General features: G+C 40.0%; 3 protein-coding genes across 6 annotated transcripts; 2 read left to right on the forward strand and 1 right to left on the reverse strand.

Moving 5' to 3' along the window:
* Window positions 1-9,245: 9,245 nt before the first annotated feature.
* On the reverse strand, window positions 9,246-10,015 carry LOC108829105 (WPP domain-containing protein 2). The gene has a single exon (XM_018602790.2). The coding sequence runs from the start codon at window positions 9,905-9,907 to the stop codon at window positions 9,401-9,403; it is 507 nt and encodes a 168-aa protein (XP_018458292.1). The 5' UTR covers window positions 9,908-10,015; the 3' UTR covers window positions 9,246-9,400.
* Window positions 10,016-11,231: 1,216 nt separating this feature from the next.
* LOC108826756 (cyclin-A3-2) lies at window positions 11,232-13,394 on the forward strand. Its single transcript, XM_018600147.2, has 7 exons — window positions 11,232-11,799; window positions 11,904-12,136; window positions 12,237-12,389; window positions 12,480-12,513; window positions 12,605-12,754; window positions 12,842-12,976; window positions 13,060-13,394. Exons 1-7 carry the CDS (start codon window positions 11,500-11,502, stop codon window positions 13,129-13,131), a joined length of 1,077 nt encoding a protein of 358 aa, XP_018455649.1. The 5' UTR covers window positions 11,232-11,499; the 3' UTR covers window positions 13,132-13,394.
* A 3,543-nt stretch (window positions 13,395-16,937) lies between these two features.
* Window positions 16,938-18,974, forward strand: LOC108855476 (cyclin-A3-4). 4 transcript variants are annotated; one of them, XM_018629315.2, is made up of 7 exons: window positions 16,938-17,464; window positions 17,551-17,789; window positions 17,869-18,024; window positions 18,116-18,149; window positions 18,230-18,379; window positions 18,462-18,596; window positions 18,695-18,974. In XM_018629315.2, exons 1-7 carry the CDS (start codon window positions 17,159-17,161, stop codon window positions 18,764-18,766), a joined length of 1,092 nt encoding a protein of 363 aa, XP_018484817.1. In that variant the 5' UTR covers window positions 16,938-17,158; the 3' UTR covers window positions 18,767-18,974. The 4 variants fall into 4 exon arrangements, with proteins under 4 accessions (XP_018484817.1, XP_018484825.1, XP_018484833.1 ...); XM_018629323.2 differs by having other exon boundaries at window positions 16,939-17,464; window positions 17,872-18,024; XM_018629331.2 differs by having other exon boundaries at window positions 16,939-17,464; window positions 17,557-17,789.
* Window positions 18,975-23,140: the final 4,166 nt, after the last annotated feature.

The raw sequence follows: 23,140 nt of genomic DNA on the forward strand, positions 1-23,140 counted from the left end.
TCACCTCACGTCGGTGACTCCGCCGTGCCTCCCTCCCCAAGTGCGATGACTCCGCCAAGCCACCTTCCTCCGGACCCCCCCCCCAAAGGAGAACCCTTTCCCTCGAAAGACGTCTCCTTGCTCAACTCGAGGCCAGACTCAAAGCTCCGGTCTCCTTCGATCCAGGGTACGATTCCAGCGGCGACAGTCCCTTCGTATGCCGAAAGATTCAAGTCCTCTCTCCGTAACCTAAGAAAAATCTCGAATCCTACCTTCCTCGAAGACGGAACTCCTGTGGTTCAAGCGCCTGCCTCGGTTCTCCTTAAGACCGCAAAGGTGTGGAAGGACCATATCGTCGCTCACTTCCATGGCACAATCCCCCTGCCAAGGAAGATCTTCGCAGATCTGAATCCGGTTTGGGGAAAACATGGAGACATTACGATAAGCATGGTATCTGACACATCTTGTCTGATATTCGTCCCCAACGTCCAATCGAGAGAATGGGTACTTCAGGTCGGATATTGGCAAGTAGACCACTGTGCAGTCTCTGTCTTCCCATGGACTGCAGAAGGCAATCTTCAGGATCTGGAACTCCGATTTGCACCTACTTGGGTAATCCTAAAGAATGTCCCTCCGCAGCTTTACTCGTTAGATGGTATCAGTGTGGTAGCGAGCGCCATTGGTGAACCGCTACATACAGAGAAATCAAGGTTGGACCATATCATTTCGGAGATACAAAGGTGAAGATTGAAATTGATTTGTCAGTAATCCCTCCGGACGTGGTAGAAGTGAGGGATACAGAAAACAATTCAGTGAGAATAAGGATTGAGTACCCAAAACTTCCTCCCAAGTGTTGCAACTGTGGCAAGTTTGGATATTTGATGAATCGCTGCCCCAAGCCTTTGATGAGATTCAACCATCGAACTCGATCTCAAGTTAAGGAGAAGGAGAAGGTCAAAGTTGCTCTAGCTCTCCCTTTGGTGTCTGTTTCGGGAACAACCACTGTCGAAAAGCCTCTGCAAGTTGAAGAAGTACAAGCTATTGAAGCGGCTCCTGAGGTAAACGTAGGTTCTTCGACTAGTACTCAAAGGAGAGCGCGTTCGAGGTCTAGAGCGAGAGCTCGTAGAAGAAGAAGTCTGTCTCAGCTCCCCTCTCAAGGCAGGAAGCTCTTAAGCAGTGATGATGAGGAGGTTGGGGAGACTAATACTCTGGAAATCTCGGGAAAAAATTCAGTGATAACATCTGAAATAAAGGAACGGAGGATGGAGAGTGAGAAGCATAATTACTCGACAAAAGGTGCAGATGAAAACACAGATTTGGAGCCTACGGATGGAGAACATCTCTGGCTACTTCCTAAAGCGGCAAGAAAAGCTCAGAGACAGAGGGCAGCTGCGTCTTCTTAGAACGCTTCGGCGGGTCAGTTGTTGAAATCGAAGACTCCAAAGTTTCTTCTCCGAGGGGATCCCTCGGGAAAGAAACTTAATCTCTGATTGGTTTGTACTCTACGCCCCAAGATTTAATGATTATGAAAGTGTTCAGCTGGAATATAAGGGGGCTAAGTAATGTGGATCGTCAGAGAGATGTTAAAAATTGGATTCGAAGTGGTAGTTTCTCAGTTGGAGCATTGTTGGAGACTCATGTTAGGGAAGAAAATTCAGCAAGAGTAATTGAAGCAGTGGTGCCAGGGTGGAGATTTGATACGAATTATATTGGATCTGAAGTAGGTCGTATCTGGGTTGTCTGGGATCCAACCTTATTACGGTGTATAGTAAGTCGGCTCAGATGATGGTTTGTGGTGTGTTTGATCCGGAGACAAGTGACTACTTTACGGCTATCTTTGTTTACGGCTACAATACAGAGATTCAGAGGAGAGATTTGTGGGAGGAGTTGATATCAGTTTCGAATAACAGATTGGTGCAGGAAGCTCCTCTAGTTGTAATGGGTGATTTTAATCAAATTAGAGTTGCTTCGGAACATTTCTCCTTAGCTTCCTACCCCCTCCCTGTGAGTGGGATGCGAGAGTTGCAGGAGTGTCTACAAGAAAGCGGTTTGGATGATTTGGAGACAAGAGGGGTGTTCTATTCTTGGTCTAATGGTAGGCCGGAAGATCATATCCTCAGGAAACTAGACAGAGTTTTGGGAAACGATGTCTGGAGAAGTAAGTTCCCAGAGGTTGTGGCATTGTTTGAAGCCCCTGGTGACTCAGATCATACCCCATGTGTGGTTGATTTTAAAGTGGAGCCTGAGCTAAGAAAAATCAGTTTCAAGTACTTCTCGTTCCTCGATTCGCACCCAAGGTTTCTAGCAGATATTCAAGCGGCGTGGGACAAGGACATTCTGACGGGTTCTCAGTTATTCTCTCTTAAACAAAGATTGAAAGCAGTGAAAGCGGCTTGTCGAGTGTTAAACAGAGTAGGGTTTGCTAATATTCAGCAAAAGACGAAAGAGGCGATGATGAACCTTAAGAGCATTCAGGAACGCCTCCTTACTAATCCCACAGATTCATTATTCCGAGAAGAGTTCGTGGCGAGGAAGAAGTGGAAATTCTTTGAATCTGCTCAGAATATTTTCTATGTCAGGAAATCCCGTATCAGATGGCTTCATGAAGGGGATGCTAATACGAAGTTCTTCTATAATTCAGTGTTGGCTCACCAAGCTAGAAATGCGATAAGATACCTGGTGGATGCTTTTAGAGTGACTATTAGAAATAAGGCTCAGATCCAAGACATGGTTGTATCTTACTTTCAAAATCTGTTGGGTGCAGTGAATGAAGAAGTCGTCCCTCTGTCAGTGGAAGAGCTCCAAGGCATCATGTCCTTCAGGTGCTCAACTACGATGAAAGAGTTGCTTTGTAAAATCCCTTCACAGGAGGAAATTAAAGCTATCTTCCTCTCTATGCCTAAGAGCAAAGCCCCAGGGCCAGATGGTTTCCCGGTGGAGTTCTTCTGGGAGGCGTTGAGTGTCGTGGGAGAAGACTTAGTCAAAGCGGTGCAAGAGTTCTTTTTGAGCGGTAGGATGTTGAAAGGCTTCAATGAGACAACCATCACACTAGTTCCAAAGGTGATAGGGGCTGATCAATTGAAACTTTTCCGTCCTATTTCTCTGTGCACTACGGTATACAAGGTGATTGCAAGAGCAGTTAAGAAGAAACTGCAGTTAGTAGTCGATGACATCATGCAAAGAAATCAAGTTGGCTTTGTACAGAAGCGGCTTCTCTGTGAAAACGTTCTTCTTGCCTCGGAGTTAGTAACAGACTTCCATAAAGAAGGTGAGACAAGGAGAGGATGTCTTAAGATTGATCTCTCAAAGGCTTATGACAACTTGCATTGGGATTTTGTTCTGAATCTACTCAAGTCTTTTGATATGCCGGATCAGTTGATAGAGTGGGTCAGAGAATGTATCACTACTCCTTCGTACTCGTGATTGTTAATGGAGAAATGAACGGGCACTTTGCAGGGAAGAAAGGTTTGAGGCAGGGAGACCCGATCTCTTCATTGTTATTCGTCATGGCAATGGATGTCCTATCGAAGATGCTTGATAGAGGCGCAGTGAACCAGGTATTTAAACCACATCCTTCTTGCGATGCCCCTCTAATTACCCACCTTAGCTTTGCCGATGATGTTCTGATCTTCTTCGACGGGTCTGAGGAGTCTTTAATCGGCATTCTGGGAATTCTAGAGGAATTTAGAGTTGTCTCAGGCTTGAATATTAATAAAGACAAAACAGAACTACTGCTTGATGGGGGTTGTTCAGCTCGGTGTCAGGAGATGGCAGTAAGACTGGGTATTAAACAGGGCTCTTTACCCATAAGATATCTGGGTGTCCCTTTGTCTTCAAAACGTATGAGGAAGAGCGACTTTCAACCATTACTGGATAAGATCCTGCTTCGCTTTAACTCCTGGACAGTCCACCATCTATCATTCGCAGGCCGCTTTCAGCTCATACAGGCAGTAATCTATTCCACAATCTCCTTTTGGGCTTCTATTTTCATCATCCCAAAAGAATGCATCTCACTATTGGAACAAATGTGTAATGCTTTTCTATGGAGGGGAGCGCCTACTGCAGCGAGAGGAGTGAAAGTTTCTTGGGACTCAGTGTGCACTCCGAAGGAAGAAGGGGGATTGGGACTCAAAAGGTTGGGCGACTGGAATATAGTGCTTGGCTTAAAGTTGATTTGGCTGATATTTGCAGCTGGAGGATCTCTATGGGTTTCCTGGGTTCGAATTAATCTATTAGGAGACAGGAACTTTTGGGATATTCAGCCTCAACGATCGGACAGTTGGATTTGGAAAAGTCTGTGTAACTTGAGGCATCTTGCTAGACCTTTGTTAGTATGCGAAGTGGGGAGTGGGATTACAGCTAGGTTCTGGCATGATAACTGGACAAAGCATGGCCCTCTTATTGATATAACAGGTCCAAGTGGTCCTCAGGTTACATGCTTACCTATAGATGCTGTAGTTGCAGATGCTATTCAGGATGGAGAGTGGTGGATAAGCAGGTTTCGCAGTAGAAGCAGAGTTTTGGAGCTGCTGCGTGGAATCCTTCCAGAAGCAGAACCCATAAGCTCGTCTGAGTTGGATGATACCTATTTGTGGAAACCAGGAAACAAACCAGCATCGAGTGTTTTCTCCACTGCGGACACCTGGTCGGCTTTACACCCTCAAGGTGAGTCGGTCCTATGGCATAGGCAAGTTTGGTTCCATGGGAGAATCCCAAAACATGCCTTTATTACTTGGGTAAATGCCAGGAATCGTCTGACTACTCGAGATAGATTAAGGAGATGGGGAATGCAAGTGCCTGCAGAATGCATCTTATGTAATGTGGAGGATGAAACAAGACAACACTTGTTCTTTGATTGCAGCTATAGCTCAGAGGTTTGGCTCTATTTCTGTTCTAGGCTAAATATTAACCCTCCATCTGAATTTGAAGAGGGTCTGAGATGGTTGCGGAATCCCTCATCGGACGAGTTTTTGAAGTTGATCATTAGGCTACTGTACCAGGCAGTGGTCTATGCTATTTGGAAAGAAAGAAATGCAAGAGTGCATTCTCAGATTTTCAGACCAGCACAAGCTCTGATTCTTGAGATCAAACAAGTTGTGCAAAATCGTTTGGACCCATTGTCAAGAGCTCAGAATTATAGAAGGAGAGATAGCACTCTTCTAGGAACTTGGTTTGGAAGATTCTAGTTGCAGGTTTTTTGAAGAGCAAAGTTTCAAGAGTTGAAGAGATTTTTTTTGGAAGTAGAAAGGTAAGTTCTGTATAGTCCTTTTTTGCTGTTCTGTTTTCCCGTCTGTGGGCATCCTTTTGGATGATAACTTGTAGGCTTTTTTAATAAATGGAAATAAAGTGGTTAAAAAAAAAAAAAAAAAAAAAAGAAGATCAAATCAGTTCGATCAGATAACGCACAAGAACTTAAGTTCACATCTTTCTATCGTGAGAAAGGGATTGTTGCCTATCATTCATGTCCTGAGACATCGGAGCAGAACTCAGTTGTTGAGCGCAAGCATCAACACATACTGAATCTTGCAAGAGAATTCATGTTTCAATCACAACTTCCACTGGCTTATTGGGGTGATTTTGTGTTGACTGCTGTGTTTGTCATCAATCGAACACCTTCTCCTCTACTAGGTAACAAAACTCCTCATGAGATTCTCACTGGAAAGAAGCCTTCTTATGATCAGATCAGAACATTTGGTTGCCTCTCTTACGGCTCTACTTCATTGAAACAGAGAAACAAATTTCAGCCAAGGTCTCGTGCTTGTTTGTTCTTGGGATATCCTTCTGGCTACAAGGGATATAAGTTACTGGACTTGGAGACTAATCAGATTTCTATCTCAAGAAATGTGATTTTCCATGAAGATATCTTTCTGTTGGCTTCATCTACTATATCAACTGATGGATTGCAACTCTTCACACCATCACATTCTTTGTCCTCAGGTACCACACCTATATCACCCTCACCAGAAATATCACCACCAGAAAATCCATCTCTTTCTATTCCATCTTCTCATCTTCCACCAGAAATGTCTTCACGCATACGTAAACCTCCTGCTCACTTGCAGGATTACCATTGTTTCAATATGGACTCTAATATTACTTACCCTATGTCCTCTTGTATATCCTATTCCAAAATATCCCCTTCTTATTCATCTTTCATAAACACCATCACAAAGATTCCAATCCCTCATTCTTATTCCGAGGCAAAGAACTCTAAAGAATGGCGTGAAGCAGTTGATAAAGAGTTTGGGGCAATGGAAGCTACAAGAACTTGGGATCTTACTCAGTTACCGCGTGGGAAGAAAGCAGTGGGTTGTAAGGTTCTTTACTCTTTGAAGTTCAATGCAGATGGCACACTTGAAAGGCGTAAAGTTCGTGTGGTTGCTAAAGGTTTTACTCAGAAGGAAGCCCTAGACTACACTGAAACTTTCTCTCCGGTAGCAAAGATGACAACAATATGTTTTCTTCTGAAAGTTGCTGCTTCTCGGAAATGGTTTCTCCACCAACTTGACATTTCTAATGCGTTTTTGAATGGAGAACTGGATGAAGAGATTTATAATATGAAAATCCCTGATGGTTATGCAGAGAGGAAGGGAATTACTTTGGCTGAGAATGCAGTATTTAGATTGAATAAATCTATTTATGGTCTCAAACAAGCTTCTCGTCAATGGTTTCTTAAGTTCTCTGCAGCCTTGTTGCGTTTGGGGTTTTCACGAGCCACTGGAGATCATACACTTTTCCTCAAAAAGTGTGATGATGGTCACTTCCTTGCAGTGTTGGTTTATGTCGATGATATTGTGGTAGCAAGTACAAATGAATCTACGTCTAAAGGTTTGATTCAAGACTTGTTTCAGCAATTTAAACTCAGAGACCTTGGAGTGCTTAAGTATTTTTTGGGTCTGGAGATAGCTCGGAGCAGTGCAGGAATTTCTATATGTCAACGAAAGTATGCTTTGGAGATACTCACTTCTTCTGGGATGCTTGGTTGCAAACCGGTTTCAACACCAATGGTTCCAAATCTGCATTTGTCCATTGATGAAGGAACTCCGGTTGATAATCCTGAAATGTACCGCAGCTTAGTTGGTCGTCTCATGTACCTCACCATCACTAGACCTGATATTACTTATGCTGTTAATAAGCTCTGTCAATACTCTTCAGCTCCGAAGGCTCCACATCTTCAGGCTGTATATCGAGTGTTGCAGTATATCAAGGGTACATTTGGTCAGGGTTTGTTTTACTCTGCTACTGATGACTTAACTCTCAAAGGCTTTGTTGATGCTGACTGGTCAACATGCCGTGATAGTCGACGCTCAACTACAGGTTTATGTATCTTCCTCGGTGATTCTTTGGTCTCGTGGAGATCGAAAAAGCAGGACACAGTCTCATGTTCTTCTGCAGAAACAGAATATCGAGCTCTGTCTCAGCCTGCAAAGGAAATGGTCTGGCTGATTAAGTTGATCAATGATTTGAAGGTTCCTTTTTTGCAACCTCCGATCTTGTTTTCTGACAGTACACCAGCCATATACATTGCGACGAATCATGTCTTCCACGAGCGGATGAAACACATCGAAAATGATTGCCATTAGACTTGATCGAGGCATTCTGAAGACACTTCATGTACGGACTACTGATCAAGTTGCTGATATCATGACTAAGCCATTATTTCCTTATCAGTTTCATCATCTCATATCCAAAATGAGTCTTCAAAACATTTTCGAATGCTCATCTTGAGGGGGCCTATTGGTGTATATAATCCGGTTTTACCGGTTAGATGTAAAATAGATTAGTGGCTTAGTCCGGTTTAGTCCGGTTAATTGTACAGCTTACTATATAACATTGTAAATGCTCATTTGTTAATGACTAAGAGATATTTTATATCGATCTCCTTCTTCTCTCCCAAGCAACTCTGTACGTAATAAAAGAAGACTCGAACTCCTATGTTGCTCTCTTGGATTCTCTCGTAACTGCTCTTTCCCTTAAGTGTATTCTCTCTCGTACTTGTTTCTCTCGTGTTCGGATGATTGCTTGAAACAGGATGGCGTCTTCTAATAGCCCCACGAGATGACTATCTTTTCCTTTTTCTAATAACTTACGTTAGGTTTAACTTATTTGATATGGGCTTTAAGAAACTAGACTATGAAGTAAACAGGCCCAATAAAATCAACGTTTTGCTTCATCTCTTACGACATTTTTCTTTGTCGTTTTACCCATATGAAATTACTCTTCATATAAACGTCGACGGCCAGACCTTTGCAGCTCCGACGGTGACGAAACCAGCCCATCTCGTGTGAGAATCTCTTCAAGTCCGAGTGAATTCTTTTTGATTTTCATCTCGCCTGGTCCTGCAGCTCCCTCCGACAACTTAAGTCACCCCAGCTGTGACTGCTTGTGCTTGGCTGCTAATCCTAATAAATGGTCAAATATTTGGCTGCAATTTTAATCAAAACCTGCGAGATCCAACGGGAGACAGGTAGGGATCGGCTGAAACTTTTGAATTGCAGGTGTTGAGCTTAAAAAATAATGTTCTGAAGAGAGTATTAAATCTACGTGAGGTGCAATTTTATTTGAATATATCAACATATACAACAATCCTGTCTGTTTTCTATGATATTGAAGTCATTAACCAATTAGCTACCATATTACTGTATTTAATGTAAAATGGATTCTCAAATTGATGAAGAAATTCCTGAAATTCTATCTGGAGTGGAGAAAAAAACAGAGTTGTATAGAGAAGACTAACAGAGAATCTGTGAAATTGTATAACACTGGTGAGTTCAAACAAATGCAGAGTTCAACGAACTCCATCGAATACTCACCTACGCTAGGAATGAGAGGATCAAAACAAATAAATAGGGTGCTCTGTTTTTAAAAAATGTTTACTACAATTAAAGGTAAACTATCTTTAATTGTTACTGCAAAGCATAATGCAGAAAAATCCCCACTTATTACGGCACAAGAGCAAGAATATCTACACATTTGACATAACTTAGTTTAACAGTCAATTAACAATTATCTAACCAAGAACATAAAAAGAGAACCAAATGCAGTAGCAGCTATGTGCAGCAACCATTAGAACCTGTAGGTGAATCGTGTCTCCATGTTTTAGATGTGACAACGTTAATCAGAATCGTTACTTCATAAATTAAAAACTAAACATGCTCCTAAGTCACACAAGTTCAAAACTTCAACCTCTAGCTCTAATATTGAAACTGAAGATTGACAAGAGAAAAGTAATAATATAATTAACCAACACGGACGGGACGACGATATTAAGCAGATGATTAATACTAATTGCATAAATGCTTAATAAGCCAAACCAAGCAGGAAGCATGTTCAGAGAACCAAATACCAAATCCACACACAAGTCATTACAATAACAGATCTAATCTGGCAAAATCAAACGCAAACAAGAATCAGACAGATCTCAAGCCTCACTCTTTTCCGTCTCAGAAGTCGCGTCGTCTTTCGTAGCGTCCTCCACCGCTTCCTTGTTGGCAGCAGATCGATCTTTCACCGTCTCAAGCATCCTTTTGCTAATCTCTTTGGAATAAACCTCGAGGATCTTGATCCCGTCGTCATCATCGGACACGGCGTTCGACGCGACGCCGTACGCTTCCTCCTCGATGGATTTCGCGACGGCGGAGGCTTCGTCGGAGCAGAGGGTTCCGTATCTCTTGGAGAGGATGGACTCGGTGGATAGCGTCTCGATCAGGCGGTTCAGGACGGCGTCGCGAGTTTTCTGCGTCGGCGGCCAAATGCGGAGAGAGATGGATCCTGGCTTTGCGACTGATTCTTCTTCCTTCTTCAGATCTGCGGCTTTGGAGGATTCGTCTGATATCTGATCTGCCGTGGCGGACATTGCGGTGGAGTCTTCTGATTCGTGCTGCGGAGGTGAGACGGTGGTGTTGATTGATTCGGCGGTTTCTCCCATTTTTTTCAAAAGTGAATTCAGAGGAAAATTTTCGGAGATTTCTTTTGTTGGTTTGGTGATGAGAGAGAGAGCGCGAGAGGAAAGGATCAGTTGTGATATCGGATAAAAAGTGAAAATGTAGTAGTCTTTACGACACATTCATTGGTTGGTTTGGTTTGGTTCAACCGAACGGACTACAATAAATTAGTTTCTTTTGTTTTGTCGACCAATTAAATATTGCTGTTCTTGATTTAGTTACAAAAATTTACGTATATAATTTCTGACAGATTACAAAATACATAATGTAGATTGATAAGTTATTCACTTTCAAGTTGAATATTTTAACAATATTATAAAATTTATGACTAAATTTTATAAACTACTTATAGAGATTTATTAAAATAAATAAATAAATAATTCTCTTTTAATTTAGTTACATATGCAATTCCTCATATACTAATTGGGACTAAATAAAACATTTTAAATGTTGACAAAAAAAAATTGGGACAAAATATCATAAAACATAGGGCTGGGCGTTCGGGTACCCATTCGGGTTTCGGTTCAGTCCATTCGGGTTTCGGGTTTTCGGGGTCAAAGATTTCAGCCCCATTCGGATATTTCTAAATTTCGGTTCGGGTTCGGTTCGAATCTTTGCGGGTTCGGTTCGGACTCGGATAACCCATTTAAAATATTTTTAAATTTTCAAAATTCATTATATACTTTAAATTTTCAAAATCTATAAGAAAGATAATATATTACATATAAATTTTCATAACATATATGTCAAAATACCTTAATTTAACATATAAATTAGTTTTCTTTAAATATTTGGATAAAGAATCAATAGATATTTAACTATTTTGGTGTTTTCAGTATACTTTAGTTATTTTAAACATTTACTTTTGACTATTTGCATATATTTTCCGAGTATTTTGGAAAACTTAAAGGTATCTTATATATTTTTAATACTTTTAATATACATTATATATAAAAATAATGTATATATTCAAGTATATAAATTTATTTCGGATACATTCGGGTACCAAAATATTTCGGTTCGGATCGGGTTCGGTTTCGGTTCTTTAAATACCGAAATTTTAAACCCGTTCGGATCTTTAATCAATTTCGTTCGGGTTCGGTGCTACTTTTTCGGATCGGGTTCGGTTCGGTTTTTCGGGTTCGGATTTTTTGCCCAGCCCTAATAAAACATATCAAAATGTGTTGTCAACAAATAGTTCTAATTATTTATATACAATTAGAAGGGTGTTTGAGTAAATCTAAAATTGTAAATGTTATGTGTAGAAAATAATAATAAGCATGACAAAATCTAACCGGCAAAATAAATTTGAGACACAGATCTGATGAAAGTTTGCCGCCAAACAAATTTCAGATGAGTTTCGTTCCTACCTCCAAAATTTCGTCTTGATTCTAAAAAAAACTCAAAATCACACACAGAGCGCGAGAAACTTTGATTTCACCTCTAAATTTTTTTATCAAGAATGGCGCTTTTGCTCAGCCTTTTTCTTCCCCCTTCTCACCTTCACTTCTTCCTCCCACCCAAACCTCGATCTCTCTCTCTCTCACTTTCTCGCAATCTCATCAATCCCTAAATCATGACGAAGCAAGAGATCTGCGTGAGGGTAACGAGAGCGGCGGCGAAGAGAAAGGCTATGGCCACGGAGGAGGAACGCCTCACCAAGAAGAGAGTGGTCCTTGGCGAGCTTCCGAATCTGTCCAACGTCGCGAATCTCAATCATAAGAGAGAGATCGCCAAGCCAGCCAAGCTGAGAAAGAGAGCTCCGGTGGCTTTGGCTTCCGTGGAATTTGGATCTGACATCGATGCTCGATCTGATGATCCTAAGATGTGTGGACCTTATGTCTCCGACATCTACCACTATCTCCGTGAGATGGAGGTACTAACAATCTCTTTAATTGATCTTGTAATTAAGAGTTAAACATCAATTAGCTTTAATTTACGATTAATGTTTTTTATTTTTTTTTTAATGTGAACACTCAGGTGAAGCCAAAGAACAGACCTTTACCTGATTACATCGAAAAGGTTCAGAAAGATGTAACACCAACCATGAGAGGTGTACTGGTTGATTGGTTAGTTGAAGTTGCTGAAGAGTACAAGCTCTTGCCTGAAACACTCTATCTCACTGTCTCCTACATCGACCGCTTCTTGTCATTAAAGACTGTCAACAAACAGAGGCTTCAGCTTGTCGGAGTTTCTGCAATGCTTATTGCCTCGTAAGTAAATCTTTGAGATCCCCTCTTGGTGTTATTATTAATGTTATGTCTAGAACTTATGAGATGATTCTTCTTCTTTTGGTTTATTGGAAACGAGTAGGAAGTATGAAGAGATAAGCCCTCCCAAAGTGGATGATTTCTGTTATATCACTGATAATACGTTCTCGAAACAAGATGTGGTGAAGATGGAGGCAGATATACTTCTTGCCCTTCAGTTTGAAATGGGAAGGCCTACAGTCAACTCTTTTATAAGGTTAGACTGTGTGACGAAACCATGTCTTATACTGATAATATTTATTGGTTCGTTGTTCTCATTTTGTGTGTTTTTTTTTGTTATGTGCAGACGGTTCACAAGGGTTGCTCAAAAAGATTTCAAAGTAAGCTCTAACTGATCTATGTTTATAGAAAATGTGGAGTCTGAAGAGTGTCAAATGCTAAATATTCTTTTTTTCGATGACTTTATTTCAGGTGCCACACTTGCAGCTAGAGCCACTCTCTTGCTACTTATCAGAGTTGAGTATATTAGATTACAAAGCTGTGAAGTTTGTGCCATCTATGTTGGCTGCTTCTGCTGTGTTTCTTGCTCGTTTCATCATCCGTCCAAAACAACATCCTTGGGTAAGCATTTCATTCCCATTCTCTGTACATGTACAATGTTTTGAATGAGACATTAATCGTCTATGGTTTTGATTGATGTGTAAACAGAATCAAATGTTAGAAGAATACACAAAGTACAAAGCAGCTGATCTACAAGAATGTGTTGGAATCATACATGACTTGTATCTGAGCAGAAGAGGAGGTGCTTTACAAGCTGTAAGAGATAAATACAAGCACCACAAGGTAGATGATTCAAATATTTGTTAATAATGAGATCATTTGAATTAGCATTCTTGATTCTTAATGTTTCTCCCTTTTTGTTACAGTTCCAGTGTGTTGCGACCTTGCCTGTATCACCAGAGCTACCAGTTACCTTTTGGGAGGATGTTACCATGTGATCTGAAACTTATCTTTTGGCTGAGGTTTTGTTATCTCTGGCAAATGTTACCCGACTTGCTGGTCAAATAGTATACATATTCTATAGGTAAACCTGGTGTAGTAATAATAACTCTCGAAGTGAGGGAACCAAAAAAATAATTTATGTATGTGTAGTACGATTTGTTATTCAAGTATCTTTCTGTATACATGATTAGTATGTACCCCTCGAAAATACAATAATATGATTCAAGTTGGAATAATACAGTAAATTTAATAAGTTTAAGCAATGAGCACCCTTTGAAAGAACAGAGAATATTTGCTAAGCTTAACTGATTCATCTCCAAGACTACAACTAATTAGTGACAAGTTCCTTATATCTCGTCATGACTATCTGATACTAGTTCTGCTTCTGTTGTATATTTCAGATCTAGCATCAAAGCTCATTATGGGGTTCTACTTGCATACATGGATGGGTATGAGTAAATAGGTTACTCATTAAACTGGGATGACACTGTACACTACTCGACGTGGGGAAAAAAAGGCTTACTAGCCATTACAATCAATCAAATGTAACATATACTAAGATAACATCAACATTTACATACTTTTTCTATCAACCTAGCATCACACAATACAATGAACTCAGTCATTGCTATAAATTGACTTGACTGACTAGAGAAACTCGACTCCAAGCAACATATACGTAAGGACCTATGCCGGCTCACGGACGACCCAACTCGTGTTGCTTTGCCCTGGGAGATCTTACGTTCATAACTGTTTCCCAGTTTCCTAAGTGACCACCAGCTCGCAGCTTGTTTTGGCCCTTTTCGGCACTGTCTGCCCCACGGTCTTGATGATCACATATGCCATGACCCGACATGCTCAATCTTATGACGTCTGTTAATTTATATCCCGCCCTTTCGTGGTTACCGATTTTACATGGTCGTTCACATTAACTCATTACATCTCTTTCTAGACGCCACCGTTCTCGGTATCTTAACATTACATCATTTCTCGTTAACTCATTCATTAGATGCCACACGTTCTATGTGTTTCATACAACACACTTCACATGCATTAACTCATTCATCACATTTAAAATGGTAAAATGGACCTAATATGATTTTTTATGATAGATAAATAGTGACTCTATTTTAATAAAATATATATTTTTATAAATATTTTGTATAATATATTGTTGTAATTTTCAGAATAAATAAATACAAATATATCGTTGTAGATATGAAAGTTTAACATATCTTATATAATTTATATATGTATAAAAATAGTATATAGTTTATGAATTTTATTCTATTTTAAAGGTGTATGAATATTTTTTATATTTAAATGAAAGCAAATTAGAAATATGTTAATTTACCAATTTAATATATTTTATATTTATTTCATATTTTACTTCTATTTGACATATAATATGGAATATAATTATTAAATTAGCATATACTTTCTATTTAGTTTTAATAATAAAAATTTAAATAAAATTAGTTTATAAAATAATAATAATAGTATAGTGGAAATTAATATAAAAATATATAAAATTTTAGTAAGATTTTGTGTGATTATTTCTCAACAGAATTTTTTTGTTTTTTATTTATAACTGATTTTGTTATAAATAAAAGTAAAATTTAAATTCATTGTTAAAACTTATTTATTATTAATATCCTTATCATTATCAAGATTTTTTAAATAATGTTATATATTTATTAGATCAATGTAAATAACAAAATGGACCTAATATGAGTTTTTATAGTAATAAAAATAGGGGAGAATTGCTAAAAACAACCTAAATATTGAAGTCAAATGCATTAGTGTACCCCAATTTCAGTCAAATACAGAACCAACCTAAATGGAAGATGAAAATATCATTTAGTCCTTATGAACAAACAAAAAAACGGAGGGGTATTTACGTTTCTATCCTTTTGGAAGTCTACATGTAGAAGAAGGAAGTCTACATATTTTTAGACCTCGAGCGAAGTCTAATTTGTAGACTTGATGTGTAGTCTACACCAAAATTTTATCTAATATTTTGTTTTAAAATTGTTTAAAAATAATTATTGTGATAGATTTTAACTAATCATCAATATAATGGATAGCATGAAGTAAATATATTAAAATTTTATATAACTGAACAATTTTAAAGAATATATACTAAATTGGTATCTATGATATAAACATTGTTCATAGTTTAGAAACAAAAGGTTATAACATGATAGGTCTTTTAGTGGTAGATTTTTAGAATTAGACTTTAGATTTTAATTTTTTTTGGTTTTATTGACTTAAATCTGTTTATTAATGTTTAGTAGTTTATATTTTGTGTAATTTTGATATTTGATAGACTTTTTGAGTATCAAGCAAACTATTTAGGGTTTGAGATTTGTGGTTTAGGGTTTCGTAGACCTACAGTAAAGTCTATAAATCTGTAGACGTCTTTGTCAGTCTATATAAAATTATAAAAAAATTGGTAAATCATATTTTAAATATTTTTTTAAAAAACAGACAAAAATCGTTGTAGACATACGAAGAAGTCTACACACAAAATTTAACTTAACCGGATTTAACCTAAATAATTAACCTAAACGAATTTTGATAAAGAAGACTAGTATAATAAACTCCAGCTGTTTGGGTCTTTATGTTTTGATGAAAGTCTGTGTTTAAAAGCAAAAGTAAAGTCTTGACTTTAACATTTTTTCATCTTTTCTTTCCTGCTATTCGATCCCCACCATCTCGTCCGACATGCTTGCGTTCTCTGGTTTTAGGGTTTTGCTACAGCGGCGGCTATGCTCGCGATGAGTGTATCTCCGGTCGTGTCTCCTCTTCTTCTGGTATCGTGGCGAGGTTGTAAATGTGATGATTCATAGTGGTGGTCGGATTTTAGGGTTTTGTGAGGGTATTATTTTTCTTTTTGATCTCCTCCGGAATTTAAGGCTTTGTTTCGGTGTCGGTGCGTGAAGTTCAGAAACATGATCTACCTTATATTTCTTCTCTGATACAAACAGTAGTGGCCAAGGAGGAGGGGTGCGTGAGGTTTAGATGCTTAGATGCGGATGTGGCTTGGCGTCTTGCTCAAGCATGGGAATGCTGCCTCTGTTCATTGGAGTCAACTCCGATGGTTGTTGATACTTGTTGGTCAGAGCCTTTTGCAAACTCAACCTTAGGTTTGAGAGGGTCGGAAGGAGATAGTTGTATATCGAAGCGAATGCTTCATTGTTGGTAGATTGCCGCCTATTGGATCGTGATAGTTCTGGATTTGGAGTGGTTCTTATTCAGTTACCGGCTGTGAATAAGGCGTGTTTGGTAAGCCTTTATAGGCTTCGCCGTGGGGTGATGGTGCGTATGAGGCCCGTAGAAAGCCCACTCAAGGTCCAATGGCGAGTCGTAGTTGGGATTGAAGAGTGTGTCCAGCAACAGTTAAGGATTCTAACCTTTATGTGTTGGTGATGTTCATGTGCTTCTAGTCTATCTCTATGCTCTTCTCATCTTTTGTTAATTGTGGATGAGTTCCCGTTAGGTAAGCTCGTCTTTGGGTGTAAGGTTGAGCACTCCTCTCCTGAAGTTCTGTTTTACTTTTATGCTTGTCGACATCTTTTTCTTTGTATTTGTCTTTGTTAGTTTTAGAAGTTTGTGTATTGTCCATCTTTTAGCTCCGGTATGTATGTGTTACCTCGTTGGCTCTTGACTCAAAAGATAGAACTCTACGTATAAAATGTTGTTTTGTCTAATCTTAATGTATCAGATTGACAAAAAAAAGAAAAAGCAAAAGTAAAGAAAGTAAGAAAAAAAAAGCGGCCACGACCTAATAAGCCCCAAATTTGGGATTGTGAAATCACCAAAAAATTCGAAAGCACTTGAGAAAAAGAAAAGCGCCATGACCTAAAAAAAGAACTCAATCAATTTCTCTCCCACAAGGAAATGGCGCTTTTACACTTTCCATTTCATTTGCATTTCTATATTCAATCTGTTCTGTCTCACCTTTTCTCCCAATCTCCTCCCCCCTTCTCTCGTACCCACTGAGAAACCAACCAACCAACCATGTCGGAGAATCAGAACTGCAAGAGGATGACAAGGGCGGCGGCGGCGAAACGAAAGGCATCCACAGCGTTTCCGACAGCGGACGAAGTCCCAGTTACCAAGAAGAGAGTTGTTCTCGGAGAGCTTACAAATGTCGTACCCAATCAGGAAAGAGAGATCCACAAGCCTAAACCATCTCTCTTCCCCGCGAAGAAGCAGACGAAGAATGCTCCAAAACAGACCCTAGATTTCGAATCTGGATCCGTCGATCCTCAGATGTGTGGTCCTTACGTCGCAGACATCTGTGCGTATCTCCGCGAAATGGAGGTAAACATTAGTTCCCTCTTATTACATAACTGAAGCAACTGCTGAATGATATGTTTTTTTTTTATGTTATGTTTTTGTTTGGTGAGATTCAGGGGAAGCTGAAACAAAGACCTCTACATGATTATATTGACAAGGTTCAGAACGATGTAACGCCTAGCATGAGAGGGGTTTTAGTGGACTGGTTAGTTGAAGTTGCTGAGGAATATAAACTTGTCTCCGACACACTCTATCTCACTGTCTCTTATGTCGATAGATTCTTGTCCTTAAAGCCTATTCACAGGCAGAGGCTTCAGCTTGTGGGAGTTTCTGCGATGCTTATTGCGTCGTAAGCATCTTAATCCATCTCTCTTATTTTTGCCGTATAAAAGCTTCATAAATGGTAAATCTTTTGCACTGGAAAAAAGTAGGAAATACGAAGAGATTAGTCCTCCCAAAGTGGAAGATTTTGTATACATCACTGATAATACGTTTACAAGACAAGATGTGGTGTCCATGGAGGCAGATATACTTCTTGCCCTACAGTTTGAGTTAGGATGCCCAACCATTAAAACCTTCCTAAGGTTCCCATTTCGATGAATATACTTTGGTGTTTATATCTTGTTCTCATTTTGATTGTTGTGCCCCTGTTTTTTTAATGTTGGGTTTGTGCAGACGGTTCACGAGGGTTGCTCAAGAGGATTTTAGTGTAAGCTCAAACCCATGAGCATTTTGCAACTTTTATATGCAGTATCAATTTTTTGTTAATTCTTGGTGATTTCCTTGCAGGACTCACTATTGCAGATAGAGTTCCTCTGTTGCTATCTCTCAGAATTGAGTCTGTTGGATTATAGCTGTGTGAAGTTCTTGCCGTCTCTCTTGGCTGCTTCTGCTATCTTTCTTGCGCGATTCATCATCCGTCCTAAACAACATCCTTGGGTAAGCAACTAGAGGAGCCATGACTGTTTCTTTTAGAGAAAGTTGTATACTGGTCTAAATCTCTGTCGGTGATCTAAAACAGAATCCAATGTTAGAAGAGTACACAATGTACAAGGCGTCTGATCTACAACAATCTGTGAGTATCATTCATGACTTGTATCTAAGCAGAAGAGGGAACGATCTAGAAGCTGTCAGAAATAAATACAAGCAAAATCAGGTAAAAAAGAATCAACACTACAATGATAACATTGACTTGGTATCGTTTTACAATAATTTCTATATGATAATATCTACTACTTCTCTTGGGTGCTACAGTTCAAGTGTGTTGCGACCATGCCTGTTTCACCTGAGCTGCCTCTTGCTTTCTTCGAGGATGTTTGCCATTAGAGACGAGGCGTAAACGTAAAGAAGCTTGAAGCTTTGTGTTGGAAGTTGTTAGTGCCTTAATTTGGGTTTGTATATAACTGTCGTTAGATTGTAGTTTAGTATTGAAAATCCTTTTTGCTTGGCCATTTATTTCAATGGCCAAGAGTGTTTGATTGTTTTGTTTTCTGCTTTTGTACGATGTTATCAATGCAAAAGCCTCTTTAGGTCATCCTGGGAGTTTCACTTTACTACAAAAAGAAAAAAAAACAAAAATGTACAACAAAGAGTTGTTAATTCACATTCGCAAAAGCTATGCTAAATAGGCTCCTTGTCACCAGTTTGGTGTTTTGAATATGTATAGAGGATGGAGTTTGTTTACCGTTGTATCTTCAAAATGTAACATATGGCCTGAGGGGGCAGTTATTTTTGTGCAGCTAGCTATCGGACACTCTTTTGGGAAGTTCTATGGAAGAGGAAGAAGGCCAAGGAGAAGGAATAAAGTTACTATGTGAAATGAGGTAGACTATGTGATAGATTTAAGATGTATCTAACTCTGTAACTCTCTCTCTCGTAACGAATCTCTCTTTGTATTTGAATGAAATGAGTACTTGATTACAGAAGTTCTCACGATCTCATAGCGATCGATCCGTGACTCATATCGTCAACAGAATAACAACCAAATCAAGCATAAAAAGAAATGTAAAAGCTTCAAATGTATTTATACTCAGATGATAAAGTAAAGACTCTGACTCCTCCAGTGTCTTTACTTCTTCGGTTCCTCCTTCTCCACGTCAGATGTAACCGTTTTTCCCTCCACTTCTTCTTCAAATATCTTCTCTTCCGCTCCACTACTCTTCTTTCCCTTCTGCCTCACATAAGCTCTTCTATACTTATCAATACTCCCTCCTTTAAAACCAAGCTTGTCCTCAAGCTTATAGTATGGAAACTGCTTCACAAACTCATCAAACGACATCCAAGTATTCTCATAAGATGGAACATCACTCCACTGGACCAACAACTCCAATTCTCCCTTCTGATCATAACGCTTCGCTAACACCTCCACAGGCTGCAACTCGTCACTCAACTCTTCAACACTCACCGGAGGCAAAGGGTTAACTTCAACTCCTGATCCTACCACTGCCTTAAGTTGAGATATATGGAACACGGGATGGATCTTCGATGACTCTGGCAAAGCCAGTTTATAAGCTGCCTTACCAACGCGAGCCACAATCTCAAACGGCCCAAAGAACTTCGCAGCCAACTTCTGACAAACCCTCCGAGATACCGACTGTTGCCTATACGGCTTTAACTTCAAATATACCTTCATCCCCACCGTAAACTCTACATCACGACGATGAAGATCCGCCGACTTCTTCATCAATTCTTGAGCCCGTAACAAGTTGGACTTAATGTGTCCCAGCATCTCATCTCTTTCCTTCAACGCTACCTCCAATTCAAAATTCTTAGTCGAACCTTCTTCAAAGCGAACCAAAGTAGGTGGTTCCCTTCCATATACAACTTGAAATGGCGACAGCTTCAAAGATGTATGGTATGACGTATTGTACCAAAGCTCAGCCCAATTCAAAAAACGAAACCACGTACGTGGATGCTGAGAAACAAAACAGCGTAAGTAAGTTTCTAAGCACCGGTTCAGCACCTCAGATTGTCCATCCGTTTGAGGATGAAACGCCGTACTGTACTTCAACTGGGTCTCCGCCAAGCGAAAAGTTTCCTTCCAAAATGAACTCAAGAAAATCCTGTCTCTATCAGACACAATGCTCCTGGGAAACCCATGTAAACGCACCACACCTTCTATGAACTTCTGAGCCACGTCGACAGTAGAAAACGGATGCTTAAGCGGTAAGAAATGGCCATACTTACTAAGCCGGTCAACCACTACAAGAATCACGTTAAACCCCTGTGACATTGGGAGCCCTTCGATGAAATCCATCGTGATATCATCCCACACTCGATCTGGAACTGGCAATGGTTGCAGAAGTCCAGCAGGAGACAACGTGGAGTTCTTATGTGTTTGACAAACTGAACACTCCGACACGTACTGCTGAATCCTCTTATAAATGCCTTCCCAATAAAAAGATTGTTGAACCCTCTTCAGTGTTTTCAGCACACCAGAATGACCTCCAATCTTGCTATCATGACACTCTCTCAATATCACCGGAATAAACTTCGACTTCTTAGGTATCATTAACCATCGTTTATACCATACTCTGCCTTCTACGACTCGATAATTTGGGTTATCGATCTCCCCTTTCTCACACTTCTTCAATAATTTCTGCAAAGCTTCATCAGTCTCGATCTCCTTATACAAATCCTGCAACTGTAATACAGAAGGAATCACCAAAGCCAACAACTGTGAGCTTGCTAACTGAACCGAAGATTCCAAACAACGAGACAACCCATCAGCTGCCTTGTTCTCACAACCTGGTTTGTACACGATTTCGAAATCAAATCCCAGAAGCTTGACCAACCATTTCTGATATTCCATGTTTACTTCCTTCTGCTCAAGTAAAAACTTCAAGCTTCTCTGATCTGTATGTACCACGAACTTCCTTCCCAACAGATAGTGTTTCCACTTCTGAACTGCCATCACCACAGCCATGAGTTCTCTTTCGTACGCCGGTTTGAGCTGTTCTCTTGGTGTTAACGCATGGCTAAAATATGCAATCGGTTTCTTGTCCTGCATCAACACCGCACCCACTCCAAAACCTGAGGCATCCGACTCAATCACAAATTGTTTCTCAAAGGATGGAAGCGCCAAGACTGGAGCTGATACCATCACTCCTTTAAGCTCATCAAACGCCACATTCGCTTCCGGATTCCAATCAAACTGATCCTTCCTCAACAGTATAGTTAGAGGTCTAGCAATACTACCATAATCTTTCACGAACTTACGGTAATATCCTGTCAGTCCAAGGAAGCCTCTAAGCTGCTTAATAGTTACAGGAGTCGGCCATAATCTCATCGCTTCCGTCTTCGTTTTATCAGTCGCTACCCCTTGAGCCGAAATAATATGACCCAAGTACTCCACTTGAGCCATACCAAATACACATTTCTTCTGGTTTGCAAACAGCTCTTGCTCCTTGAACACTTGCAAAACCAAACGAAGATGCTCAACGTGGTCCTCCATTGATTGGCTGTAAACCAATATATCATCAAAGAACACTAAAACGAACTTCCTGAGAAACGGTTTGAACACTTGATTCATGAGTCCCTGAAAAGTGGCTGGCGCGTTAGTCAACCCAAAGGGCATGACCAAAAATTCATAGTGCCCCTCCACTGTTCTGAAAGCCGTTTTGTGAATATCTTCTTCTCTCATCCGTATCTGATGATAGCCAGAGCGTAAATCAAGTTTTGAGAATACAGAAGCTCCATGTAACTCATCTAGTAGCTGGTCTATCACCGGAATAGGAAACTTGTCTGGAACTGTCACACGGTTCAATGCTCTGTAATCGACGCAGAACCGATGTGTGTTGTCCTTCTTCTTGACTAGCAGAACCGGACTGGAGAATGGACTGCTACTCTCTCTTATTATTCCCGATGCCAACATCTCTGCTACCATTTTCTCCATGATTATCTTTGTAGCATGCGGGTATCGATAAGGCCTAACCGATACTGTCTCCACTCCCGGTGTTAAAATAATCGCATGCTCTCTTCCTCGAACCGGTGGTAAGCCTTTAGGAACCTCAAACACTTCAGTCCATCTCTGTAACAGTTTAGTAATCGCCACAGGCGTAACTGGCTGAATAGGTGTCATCACTGCTTTAGTTACACTCGATACCTTCAAATTATCACCAAGTGAACCTTGTCGTGTCAGTGACTTGAGTGACAATCTTGGGCAATGTAAGCTTCTATCTCCCCATAATGTCACTCGCTCTCCTTCATAAACAAAGGATAACCTCTGCTCCTTCCAGTCAACCTCACAGACGCCCAACGTTTCAAGCCATTGAATTCCCAAAATTACATCCACTGATCCCAACTCGAGTGATATGAAATCAGCCATGAACTTCGTAGAACCTAGTTGAAACGACACGGCTACACACACTCCAGACCCCTTCACCACCACTCCATTTCCCAGCAGCACATCCAAACCATTATCTACCGACATCTCCAATCGTAGCTTCTTCACAACTTCTGGTGAGATAAAGTTGTGAGGTGCTCCACTGTCTAGCATCACTATCACTTCTGTATTACCCACTCTTCCTCTTAACTTGGTTGTCTTTGGAGACTCGATTCCCAAATAAGCGTTAAGAGATAGGGTCTTGAGCTCAGATGTGGATGCTTTAAACTCCACCAACCTGTCATCTTCCATATCATCTACCAATTCCACCTCAAAACCATTCAGCACTGTTAACACACGAAACTCCTTCTTAGGAC

This window comes from Raphanus sativus, chromosome 1 (genome assembly GCF_000801105.2).
Source record: "Raphanus sativus cultivar WK10039 chromosome 1, ASM80110v3, whole genome shotgun sequence".
Lineage (NCBI taxonomy): Eukaryota > Viridiplantae > Streptophyta > Magnoliopsida > Brassicales > Brassicaceae > Raphanus > Raphanus sativus.

Coding starts and splice junctions, on each gene's coding strand:
- LOC108826756 (XM_018600147.2), top strand. CDS start 11,500: ATGACGAAGCAAGAGATCTGCGTGAGGGTAACGAGAGCGGCGGCGAAG. Junction 12,137..12,236: donor TCTGCAATGCTTATTGCCTC/GTAAGTAAATCT, acceptor GGAAACGAGTAG/GAAGTATGAAGAGATAAGCC. Junction 12,390..12,479: donor ACAGTCAACTCTTTTATAAG/GTTAGACTGTGT, acceptor TGTTATGTGCAG/ACGGTTCACAAGGGTTGCTC.
- LOC108829105 (XM_018602790.2), bottom strand. CDS start 9,907: ATGGGAGAAACCGCCGAATCAATCAACACCACCGTCTCACCTCCGCAG.
- LOC108855476 (XM_018629315.2), top strand. CDS start 17,159: ATGTCGGAGAATCAGAACTGCAAGAGGATGACAAGGGCGGCGGCGGCG. Junction 17,790..17,868: donor TCTGCGATGCTTATTGCGTC/GTAAGCATCTTA, acceptor ACTGGAAAAAAG/TAGGAAATACGAAGAGATTA. Junction 18,597..18,694: donor ATAAATACAAGCAAAATCAG/GTAAAAAAGAAT, acceptor TGGGTGCTACAG/TTCAAGTGTGTTGCGACCAT.